This window comes from Heptranchias perlo, unplaced genomic scaffold (genome assembly GCF_035084215.1).
Source record: "Heptranchias perlo isolate sHepPer1 unplaced genomic scaffold, sHepPer1.hap1 HAP1_SCAFFOLD_1482, whole genome shotgun sequence".
NCBI classification, from domain to species: Eukaryota; Metazoa; Chordata; class Chondrichthyes; order Hexanchiformes; family Hexanchidae; genus Heptranchias; species Heptranchias perlo.
The window spans coordinates 23,554-36,093 of NW_027138736.1; the positions used below are offsets into that span (position 1 = coordinate 23,554).

General features: G+C 42.9%; 1 protein-coding gene across 2 annotated transcripts in view; it reads left to right on the forward strand.

Moving 5' to 3' along the window:
• LOC137309138 (coiled-coil domain-containing protein 62-like) overlaps nucleotides 1-12,525 on the forward strand; it is a 29,422-nt gene extending 16,897 nt beyond the window's left edge. Inside the window, exons 9-11 of one of the 2 annotated variants that reach the window (XM_067977435.1) lie at nucleotides 5,234-5,335; nucleotides 6,209-6,297; nucleotides 11,346-12,525. In XM_067977435.1, coding sequence (XP_067833536.1) covers nucleotides 5,234-5,335; nucleotides 6,209-6,297; nucleotides 11,346-11,450 — 296 coding nt within the window. In that variant the 3' untranslated portion in view covers nucleotides 11,451-12,525. Of the gene's footprint in view, nucleotides 1-5,233; nucleotides 5,336-6,208; nucleotides 6,298-10,277; nucleotides 10,446-11,345 lie in introns of those variants that run through there. The other variant, XM_067977436.1, reaches the window with a different exon arrangement.
• The last annotated feature ends 15 nt before the right edge of the window (nucleotides 12,526-12,540 follow it).

The following is a 12,540-nucleotide window of genomic DNA, read 5'->3' on the forward strand; positions in this document are numbered from 1 at the left end:
GTTCTTCGCAGCCTTCAACATGTTATCGATGACGATGAACACCTCGCTAAGGCCATCCCCACGCCTCCACTACTTGCCTTCAAACAGCCACCTAACCTCAAACAGACCATCGTTCGCAGCAAATTACTCAGCTTTCAGGAGAACAGCGTCCACGACACCACACAACCCTGCCACAGCAACCTCTGCAAGACATGCCAGATCATCGACACAGATACCACCATCACACGAGAGGATACCACCCACCAGGTACATGGTTCAAACTCCTGTGACTCGGCCAACGTTGTCTACCTCGTACGTTGCAGGAAAGGATGCCCCGTAACATGGTACATCAGCGAGACCATGCAGACACTGCGACAACGGATGAACGGACACCGCGCAACAATCGCCAGACAGGAGGGTTCCCTCCCAGTCGGGGAACACTTCAGCAGTCAAGGACATTCAGCCTCCGATCTTCGGGTAAGCGTTCTCCAAGGCGGCCTTCGAGACACACGACAACGCAAAATCGTCGAGCAGAAATTGATAGCCAAGTTCCACACCCATGAGGACGGCCTCAACCGGGATCTTGGGTTCACGTCACGCTACACGTAACCCCACCTGACGTAGAGTCATCCAGACTCAAGTCGTAGTTGGCTTGTTCTCTCTCTGTGTGTCTTTGTGATTTGACCCCTTGTGTATTCAGTATTCTTGGATGTAATGTTTCCATCACCAACCTGACTGAACACCATTCACTCCTTTGCTGTGATTATCTCTCTGCTGAGGTGTGATAAAGGGCAGTTAGAAAGATTATCTGTAATCACCAGGCATTGTTCTCTGACTATATATGCTGTGCCTTTATGTAACCCTTCACTCACCTGACGAAGGAGCAAAGCTCCGAAAGCTTGTGATTTCAAATAAAGCTGTTGGACGATAACCTGGTGCTGTGCGACTCCTTACATTTGTCCACCCCAGTCTATCACCGGCATCTCCACATCACCTCTTCCTTTGTGCTAGGTATGACTCCAGCCACTGGAGAGTTTTCCCCCTGATTCCCATTGACTTCAATTTTACTAGGACTCCTTGGTGCCACACTCAGTCAAATGCTGCCTTGATGTCAAGGGCAGTCACTCTCACCTCACCTGTGGAATTCAGCTCTTTTGTCCATGTTTCGACCATGGCTGTAATAAGGTCTGGAGCCGAGTGGTCCTAGTGGAACCCAAACTTAGCATCGTTGAGCAGGTTATTGGTGAGTAAGCGCCGCTAGATAGCACTGTTGATGACACCTTCCATCACTTTGCTGATGATTGAGAGTAGACCGATGGGGCGGTAATTGGCCGGATTGGATTTGTCCTGCTTTTTGTGGACAGAACATACCTGGGCGATTTTCCACATTGTCTGGTAGATGCCAGTGTTGTAGCTGTACTGGAACAGCTTGGCTAGAGGCGCAGCTAGTTCTGGAGCACAAGTCTTCAGCACTACAGCCGGGATGTTATCGTGGCCCATAGCCTTTGCTGTATCCAGTGCACTCAGCCGTTTCTTGATATCACGTGGAGTGAATCGAATTGGCTGAAGACTGGCTTCTGTGTTGGTGGGAATATCAGGAGGAGGCAGAGATGGATCATCCACTTGGCACTTCTGGCTGAAGATGGTTGCAAACGCTTCAGCCTTGTCTTTTGCACTCACGTGCTGGACTCCGCCATCATTGAGGATGTGGATGTTTACAGAGCCTCCTCCTCCTATTAGTTGTTTAATTGTCCACCACCATTCACGACTGGATGTGGCTGGACTGCAGAGCTTTGATCTGATCCGTTGGTTGTGGAATCGCTTAGCTCTGTCTATAGCATGTTGCTTCCGCTGTTTAGCATGCATGTAGTCCTGAGTTGTAGCTTCACCAGGTTGGCACCTCATTTTTAGGTACACCTGGTGCTGTTCCTGGCATGCTCTTCTACACTCCTCATTGAGCCAGGGTTGATCCCCTGGCTTGTTGGTAATGGTAGAGTGAGGAATATGCCGAGCCATGAGGTTACAGATTGTGCTGAAATACAATTCTGCTGCTGCTGATGGCCCACAGCACCTCATGGATGCCCAGTTTTGAGCTGCTAGATCTGTACTGAATCTAGCCCATTTAGCACGGTGGTAGTGCCACACAGTACGTTGGATGGTGTCCTCAGTGCGAAGACGGGACTTTATCTCCTCAAGAACTGTGCGGTGGTCACTCCTACCAATACTGTCATGGACAGATGCATCTGCGACAGGTAGATTGGTGAGCACAAGGTCAAGTAAGTTTTTCCCTCGTGTTGGTTCGCTCACCACCTGCCGCAGGCCCAGTCTGGCAGCTCAGGACTTCAGGACTCGGCCAGCTCGGTCAGTAGTGGTGCTACCGATCCACTCTTGGTGATCGACATTGAAGTACCCCACCCAGAGTACATTTTGTGCCCTTGCTACCCTCAGTGCTTCCTCCAAGTGGTGCTCAACATGGAGGAGGACTGATTCATCAGCTGAGGGAGGGCGGCAGGTGATAATCAGCAGGAGGTTTCCTTGCCCATGTTTGACCTGATGCCATGAGATTTCATGGGGTCCGGAGTCAATGTTGAGGACTCCCAGGGCCACTCCCTCCTGACTGTATACCACTGTACCGCCACCTCTGGTGGGTCTGTCTTGCCGGTGGGACAGGACATACCCAGGGATGGTGATGGAAGAGTCTGGGACGTTGGCTGAAAGGTATGATTCTGAGAGTATGGCTATGTCAGGCTGTTGCTTGACTAGTCTGTGGGACAGCTCTCCCAATTTTGGCACAAGTCCCCATATGCTAGTGAGGAGGACTTTGCAGGGCCGACTGGGCTTGGTTTGCCTTTATCGTGTCCGGTGCCGGGTGGTCCATCAGGTTTTATTCTTCTTGTGACTTTTTTTTAGCGAGATTTTTCCTAAATTTGACCGCACATAACTTTATTTCAGTATTGCTGTAGGCATTGATACTTTTGGTGATAGGGGTGAGATTAACCAAACTCTGGGGCAGGGGAAGGTGACAGAATGTCCCTTGGAGAACCTGTTTACAGTCAGTAGAAGAGCTGGTGAGAGAAAGAGAGACCTTAATGGAGGGAAGGGAGGACTCCCTTTTGAATGGGAGGCAAGAAGCAAGAGGGTGGAGATACCTTTGGTCTGAAAGAATCTGTTTTAGAGGAAGATTTGGAGAGTAGAGAGGAATAAAGAGTGAAAACTGTCTGGTATTGGAGTATAATTGTTATAGCTGGGGATCTTGCAGGGTTATTATTTTGAGGTGGGGAGAAACAAACAGACATCATGTTTAATGTGGAGAAAAAAGATAGCAGCTTAAGCTCTGTTGATGCGAAGGGTGGGATGGCATCCGTGACTCTGCCAGAAGTGGGAGGGTTACTCTCTGGGCTTAATGGAATATAAAAGTAGGAGATCCACTAAAATCGCAATGACAATTCAGTACTTGGAAGAATAAAAGTTTATAAGTTAAAAATATTTTGCCTTTTTTTTTAAAAAAACAATTTCATACAGTAATTTTTGACATAACCAGTGATTTGGGATGGCCTCACAGACTCCCAGCGGTCATAAAAAGCACTACATTTTAAAATGTGCACTTGATTTTATTATCGTATCATCGTCGGTACAGCACAGGAGGAGGCCATTCGGCCCATCATGTTTGTGCCGGCTCTTTGCAAGAGCTATCCAATTAGTCCCAATTGCCTGCTCTTTCCCCATAGCCCTGTTATTTTTTTCCCTTGAAGTATTTATCCAATTACCTTTTGAAAGTTACTATTGAATCTGCTTCCACCACCCTTTCAGGCAGTGCATTCCAGATCATTATAACTCACTGCGTTTTAAAAAAAAATGTTTCCTCGTTGCCACTGGCTCTTTTGCCGATCACCTTAAATCTGTGCCCTTTAGTTACCGACCCTTCTGCCACTGGAAACATTTTCTCCTTATTTACTCTGTCAAAACCGTTAATGATTTTGAACACCTCTATCAAATCTCCCCATAACCACCTCTGAGCAACCCAGTTTCTCCAGTCTCTCCAGATAACTGAAGTCCCTCATCCTTGGCACCATTCTAGTAAATCTCGTCTGTACCCTCTCGAAGGGCGTTGACATCCTTCCTAGAGTGTGGTGCCCAGAATTGAACACAATACTCCAGCTGAGGCCTAACCAGCATCTTATAAAGGTTTAGTATAACTTCCTTGCTTTTGTACTCCATGCCTCCATTAATAAAGCCCAGGATCCCATAATGCTTTTTTAACTGCCTTCTCAACTTGTCCTGCCACCTTCAAAGATTCATGAAATTACTCACACTATACTTACACTTTCAAGTAGTAGTGGTATCCAAACTATCTCTCATAGCATGATGGTATCACAGAACAACCGTGGATGCTGATATGATGACATAAGTGTAGCGGGCTGTTTGCTCTTTATTTTCTCAGGAGAATGACGGCAGTTAGGATTTAAATGTTCAACCCAGTTGAAATGTGCTTGTGCAGGCAATGTTCCAATATACTGTTCTTAACAGCTCTCCTGGTGATTTGGATAAATGTACTGCAGTGTATGATATTGCACCATACAGACTAGGAAGGTTCCAGTTTTGATCCTTGGTCTGGGCTGCATTAGCTGATTTCAGCTAGATGGTGGTTAGGGCTGTTATAGCTGACCCCCTGCACTCTAGGTTAGAGAGAATGAAAATCAGACAGGGTTCGAGTTCCTGATTGCTATCCAGTGATTCTTGTTTGACAGTGGTTTGGGCTCAGCTGTGAGGCCCTCCAGTCAAATATGACTTGCCACTGTCTGGATTCACAAATGAAGAATAACTATTTGGGTGAAGTATAGAGCAGCTTCTGGTGTTTGTGGGATCATAACGTTATGATATGGTAATATTAGGAGAGAGGGACAAAATGGGAGAAATTGGAAATTGCTTTTTAAAAAAAAATACCCTTCAGACAACGGTCCTAATTGTTGTAAAGTACAAAAATACCCATAATTCAGTGCTGACGAACAACCTCTTGAGCAAGTTGAAAATGTTGTAAATGTATTTATCTCTGATCTTGCCCTGGGTTGAGAATCCCAATATATTAAAAGTTGGACCATGTTACGAACATCATGCTGTAAGATTCTTTACCACTTTGAACTTGTAAAACTTTGCTGTCCATTGTGCAAGGAGAAGAATCGTGTTTTCTGGTTGTCTCAGCAGTGAGAAGCCATTAAAGTCCATCAATTGAGACTTTTTCTCCTTTTTTGTTTAGATGAGTTAGATGAAAAGACAGTGGAAAATAATGAACAAAGGGAAGAAATTATTCGCCTTAAACAAGAAAGGCAGTATCTAGGAAATGAACTCACTTTAGCCGGTAAGTGAAGAATCCTAAAATACCTTGAGGGAGCTCCTACCTGGCTAAGTCACCACATGTGTGAACCAGTAGTATTTCAGGTCAGTCCCTGGTCTATGCAAAGTTAGTTGATCCCAGCTGGGGTAGCAGTAATGTGCTACAAATGGCCTTGTATCCTGGAGCTATGGAAGAGAGAAAAACAGTTCTGCACTTGATTTCTTATCCAGTGACCACAGGACTAAACTGTGATGCTCCCCTCTCCCTTTCATAGGAAGGATGAGCTTTTACGGGAGGTATTGGAGGGCTTCTGTTGTCCATGGAACTATGCTGTACTGTGTGTCATTGGTTTCAGGATCAGAGGTTAAGGGGAAAAAAACATAAGAAGACCTTTCAATGTCCTTCCTCAGAAATAGTTTCCAAAGTAGTGATTTCCCTCCCCCTGAATGATCTTGAAGTCTATTCCATTGAATCTCATGGGTGCAGATCTTTGTAACATCTTGTGGTCTGCTCTCCATTTACTTGTTTAAAAACTGCTTCAAATTTTTTTTTAAATTGAAACAGCCATTCTAGTAAATAATATTAAGTAAAGACCAACCTGACAGAACATGTTGTCTTCTGAAGTGTTCAGGATGTGTTTTTGCTTCTTTTTCCCCCCCCCCCTTTTTTTTGTCCAGTTATAAGAAATCATAATTTAATGCATATATTGCAACCTGATAATTTATATAAAATCCAAAAAACTTTAATATTAGCTGGTAATGTTGTACGGTACTGTACATTTTCCAATTTTTTTTTAGTGATTTTTTTTACAGCCACAGTAAGTCCTAGGTCCTCTATATACAAAATGCTTGTGATGCAATAAAGACAAATTCAGTGTCTTTTATGATTCCATATCAGTTGAACGTGAGAAGAGGAAAGATCAGATACTGGAGTTGGCAAAATCAAAACAGGAGCGAGCAGACACTGAACTGCATGGTCTTCGGCAGGTAAGACCATTTGAAGTCTGTTAATGCAATGCAATCATTAATTAAGTATTGAAGGACAAAGTTGCTTTGAAGTAGTCAGGTGTAGACAAACAGGAAGAAAGTTGTACTCAGTCATTTACATAAGAATAGTTAGTTCCCAAGTTCAGTGGAACATTTAGTAATTTGATTCAATGTGTAAAAGAAATGACTATTGGATAGTGAAGGTTGAACCATACAAACCAGGATGCTCCCAAAATGAATGGAAGTATGTGATTAATATAGGGTCAGGAGTAGACCATTCAGCCCTTCGATCCCGTTCCAACATTCAATTAGATCATGGCTGATTTATACCTCAAATCCATGTACCCACCTTTGATCCATATTTCTTGATATCGTTACCTAATAAAAACCTGTCGATCTCAGTCTTGAAAATTTCAATTGACCCAGGAGGGAATTCCAGATTTTCACTACCCTTTGTTGTGGAAAAAGTGCTTCATGATTTCACTCTTAAATGGCCTAGCTCTAATTTTAAGATTGTGCCCCCACTTGAGGAAAGTTTCTCTACCATATCAAATCCCTTTGTTGTTTTAAATATCTCAATTAGATCACCCCCTAAACTTTTAAACTTGAGGGAATACAAGCCATATTTATGCAGCCTGACCACATAGTTTAACCCTTTAAGCCCAGGGATCATTCTGACTGATATAAAACTGACAGGTCTGTAGTTTTCTGGTTTCTCCTTTCCTCCTTTCTTAAATAATGGGAGTGATATTTGCAGTAGTAAGTTAGCTGATCTCAGCTGGGGTATTACTGTGGGTAGTACAATTTGCCTCAATGCTCTTGGGTTGGGGAGGTGAAAATTGGCCAGCGCTCCTGTTTTTGATTGCTATCTAGGGACCCCTGGAAGGCTGCGTGTGTGAACGTTCAGCGATGTTGGGAATAAGACCATTTTGAAGCCCTTTTATAGCAGTGATGATAGCACTCAAAAGTTTACATCATGTAAACTATTAACATTGATTTGCTTTAGGATAGACTTGAATGTTAAATATTTTGAACTACATAATTTTGTACTTTTTTTCATTGATGTGTAACATTACTGGATGTTAATATCACTGCTATGTAATTTTGTTTGTTCATAAAATTTCCCCATTGTCTTCTGTGGACACACAATGCCTGCTGCCAGTTAACCTGTTCCAAGGTCTCCAGTAATACTGCCCTGAGTTGATAGCCAGCAGGTGAGCAAGAATAGTCTAAAGATGACGACACTTTTTTTTCTATTTCCCCTTAATCCACCCAGTACCGTTCTGCAAGCACTGGCTGAGAGTGGGAACTTGTTAGTGAGAAGAATCATGCCACTGTGCGTTGACTATTTTAAGATATATTATGAGAGAGAAAACAGTGTTCGTAGAAAGTTATGGCACAGAAGGAGGCCATTTGGCCCATTGTGTCTGTGATGGCCGAAAAAGAGCTAACTAGCTTAATCCCACTTTCCAGCACTTGGTCCATAGCCCTGTAGGTTACGGTACTTCAGGTGCACATCCAAGTACTTTTTAAATGAGTTGAGGGTTTCTGCCTCTACCACCCTTTCAGGTAGTGAGTTCCAGACCCCCACCACCCTCTGGGTGAAAAAAATTCTCCTCAACTCTCCTCTAATCCTTCTACCAATTACTTTAAATCTATGCCCCCTGGTCACTGACCCCTCTGCTAAGGGAAATAGGACATCGCTATCCACTCTATCTAGGCCCCTCATAATTTTATACTTCTCAGTGTTCTTTTACGAATAGAGCTAATTACAATAAAATACTTTTTACAACTTCAAAATGTGGAAATAGCATACATTTTAATTACATGGCACTTACATCGTGCTAGATAGATGCCATATTTCTGTACTGATTAGTTCGTCATGGTTCACTGACGTGGAAATATGTTTTGTTGCATGTAAGTGCAAAGGTCATGATACTAAACACCTTTTTATACCATGTATAAAGTAAGTCATTGTATGTGAAGCATTCTCAGACATTTATTAGGTCTTGAGTCACATATATAAATGCAAGTCTCAGTTTCCAGAGGCGTGGCAAAATCTTCCAATTGAAGCTATGGCATAACCTTGTTTGTGCACAAGTGCTGTTACATGGCACACAGGCTATGGAATCAGTCTCCAAAAGACCAGAAAACAGTTGTCCTTAAAGCTTTCTTTAGGAAAGGAAACCCATGAGTACAGGGCCACTGAAGGGCACATTATTTTTTTTCCGGCCCTAGAACCTGTCCTTCACCTGAGGATAGTGCTCGCAGTAATAAGTGGGATAGATTCTAAAGGACTGTGACCCAAAATTTGGAAAGAACCTTCTATGCGAATGTCACACAGGCCAAATAAGTGGGTACTGACCTGCATCATAAAGAAACTGTTGTAGTTGGCCCCTGCAAAAATTTCAGTATTTTTAACATTTGGATTTTTAGAGTTAGCAAGGTGGCCTATATACCAATGTACTACGCTACAAACTTAGGTTTGTGCCCCAGAATTACTGCACTGCAAGTTCCCGATCGTAGTCATGTCACCGGCTGCGGGGTGGAGAAACCAAGTTGGAAGGAGGCAGGCACTTTCCACTTTTAGGCCCAGCGCTTTTGTGCCATTCGTTGCAGCCAGCTTGAGATTGATTCGAACAGAGATCTTAAAGCAGGTCATCTGTTTAGCCATTGTATTTTTGCAAATGATATTGGGCCGGAAATTGCTGGGAAGTCGCGTCATTAGAAATACGCATTAACGTTGCTCGCTATTATTAATTCATAAAAAATCCAGCAATTTGCAGAGTAAAGGAGATACACCACGCGTTCCAGTTCTCCGCAAATTGCTGGACGTTTGTGCAGCTCCGCCATTAGCGTCGCCAAAGCTGATAAAAGGCCATCCTCGCTGTGACTCTTCTCATCGAACTTAATGACTATCGTGTCATTGCAGGTTTTACATTACGATGAGTTATTCCAGCCGCAGCCATTTGCGCTGGTAATTAATGTGGTAGTGGACCCTATAAATTATGTGATTTATGGTCCTCACATGACACTCAACCTTGGAGGCCCAAGTTGTGGAGTCTCACTCCAGCAAGTGTTCCTAGAGGTTTTTCATTTTAATCTTCCTTGGCAGTCCTTTTGTGCCAATCTTGCCATCCACACTCCTGTTAATGTTGGATGGCAATAATTTTCAAAACAAAGATGTTTCGACACTCAAGAGGGTTACTCATTCAACTGCAAATTGGATTTCTTTCAGAAACTAACATTTTGGGATATAGTATATGAGTAACTTGAGACATGACATGTAGTAAGTGTAGCATGCTTGGGAGGAAAACAGTGACTTTGGACCTATAATTCCCAAAGCTTTCCACCACTGGGGCTCTTCTCATGTCATTTCTGGGTCTGTTGTGTACCGTGCGACTACCTGGATGGTAAAAGGCAAACTATAGATGGACCTTGGTCTTTTTTCATCTAGCAATTTCTTTCCACTATTCCTGATCATGATGGCCATTGCCGCTGGTTCTATACTTAATGGATTAAGAATGTTTGTGCATTTTGCACATCTACCCTCCCATTGACTCATTAACTTCTCAAGGACCAATACAGCAATTCCCAAACACAACTGGGTTACAATGTCCTTTTCTTCTTGTTCTTTTACATTTTTTCTTTCTTTTCCCATGTCTCCCTTTTCTCTCTCTCAATCCACTCTGTTACCCTCTCTTTATTCCTGTTTCTGTCTCTGTTTTGTTTTACTCTAATTCACCCTGTTTCCTTCTCCATCTTTCATTCTGTTTCTTTTTCTATCCTTTCCTTTCATTGGTGGAAGGGAGAAGTCAGCGTCACAGTCTTTTTACCAAAGACCCTCACATAAAAAACCTGGATTTAAACTGTTTATGATGATTGAGTTTGGTACATGGCACTGAACTTGGATGTCTAGAACATCAAAATGCCCTGTCTAGGTCCTTTCACCATACTGAAGGCAGATTTCCTTCCTTTAGGTGAGAGGAGACTCTGAGACTTGCAACTGCTGCTGGTAGGTGTTACCCAGAGGCCAGCTATGAGAACACACTTTATCCAGGGCTACCATGATTGGGTTGTAGACAGTTAAACAGAGCTACTGCTGTGTGTTTTGATGCTCTGTTCAGTAGGATGGTGGCGATGTAATTGCACATTTTATGATGTGTTCTGCTTATGAGGAGATCCTGACACCTGCTAGTGATAACGTAAATCTGCACTTGTTATTTGTCTACCAACTAGTGACTGTTGTCTTTTGGGAGGGATGGTAGAGGGTTAAGCTAGATCTCTTTGGGGTTTAGGTGGTTCTGAGATGATATGCCAGTGATGGAAGTTTAAACCAAGTCAACCTTCTTTGACGATTGCGTAAGCAGGCAGTTCTGCAGTACTCCAGAGCACTGTTAATGGATTGACCAGCCAGTCTGGCTCACTAATTGAACCTGGAGGCGTAGACCTGTTACTGGGAGCTGGGATTCTTCCAACTCAGCTCCAGAAAACCCTGCAAGTCTGTGCAATAACAGGTAAGTTGTACTACCTGAGCAAGTAACAAGAAGCTTACCAGTGCTTTGTTGTGCAGTTTTAGCTTGTTAATCTCCAGCAGTACCCATGTGTACATTTGGTGATCCTACAAACATTTGGCTTTGCCAACCTGTGTCTAAGGTCTCTTACCTTGGGTAAAGAGTATCTCTCTATGGGGGAGGAGTATGCACTCTGTCGGGCACATAGAGATTCTGCAATTATTTATTTCTCAATAGCTTAACTACTTTTTAAAAGAAAATATTGCAATTGTTTTTGTTTACAGTGCAGCCATATATTTATACACCACTGGCATAGTGTATAGAAAGTGAGGTTCAGTGTACAAATCCATCATTTTATATAATAAACTGTTGTTAGTTATTAAGATGAAATTAGCCATAGGTTTTTTTTCTTAACTTAATCTCGCACATACTATCTTACAAGTCTTCTCGGATGTTTGTGTGGAAATTAATGTACATTTGTCTATCTAATCTTTATCATGTTTGACATGTGCTGCTTCTATATCTTGTGATCAGGTAAATGAAAAGCAACAACATGACTTGCAGCTCCTGCATCTGAATCTTGAAAGTTCTCAGGAGTTGATCCAAAAGCAGGAGGAGAAAATTCTTGAAATTAGGTAGGCAGGAAGATTTGATTATGCAGTTTAAAAATCATCACTTGAAAAGCAGCCAACATGGGTGAAGAAGGCTTCTGCCAACGGTGTCCTACAGTAAACTGCTAGGAGATTTGTAAGCGTGATCTAGTATGACTGCAATATTTCCCTCCTCTCTGTGTGGAAAGCATATGGTTTCCTCTCTGCCTAAGGTGGAAGCTCACAATATGGGCATCTTAGATGACAACCTAAGTCCTAGCACAGTGTTTCAGTGTATAAGTGCAGGTGCTTCTCTACCAGTCTCATTGGTGTACCATTTATGTGTTGGTATTGGCTAGATCTTTAGAGTTACCACCTTTTAGCTGTGATAAGAATTGTTCACAAGAATGGACACATTATTAGTCATCTGAAGGACAATGGTTACTAATATCACACTAGAGTAGAAGTGAGATGAGTTTCAATTTGTTCCAAGTGAGCTCAATCTACAGTGGTGCAGTTTGGAGGGGAGACTGGAACTACTTGAGCCAATGGACACGTTCTTTTATGCCATCCATAAAAGGTTATTGCCATTTCCTGAATGGCCTAAGGAGTTTATCCAATTAGCTGAGCTACATTAGCCAGGAACATACGAATTAAGAGTAGGAGTGGGCCATTCGGCCCCTCAAGCCTGCTCTGCCATTTGATAAGATCATGGCTGATCTAATTGTGACCTCAACCCTACTTTCCCATTTACCTATTATAACCTTTGACTCCCCTGTTAATCAGGAATCTATCTAACTCAGCCTTAAAAATATTCAATGACCCTGCCTCCACCGCTCTCTGGGGAAGGGAGTTCCACAGACTCACGACCCTCTGAGAGAAAAAAATTCTCCTCATCTCCGTCTTAAATGGGAGACACCTTATTTTTAAACTGTGGCCCTAGTTCTAGTCTCTCCCACAAGGGGAAACATCCCCTCAGCATCTACCTCTTCTAGTCCCCTCAGGATCTTATGTTTCAATAAGATCACCTCATTCTTCTAAACTCCAGTGTATACAGGCACAACTTGTCCAACCTTTCCTCATAAGATAATCCCCTCATCCCAGGAACATCCCAGGTTCCCTGATCTGTGCTAAAAGTA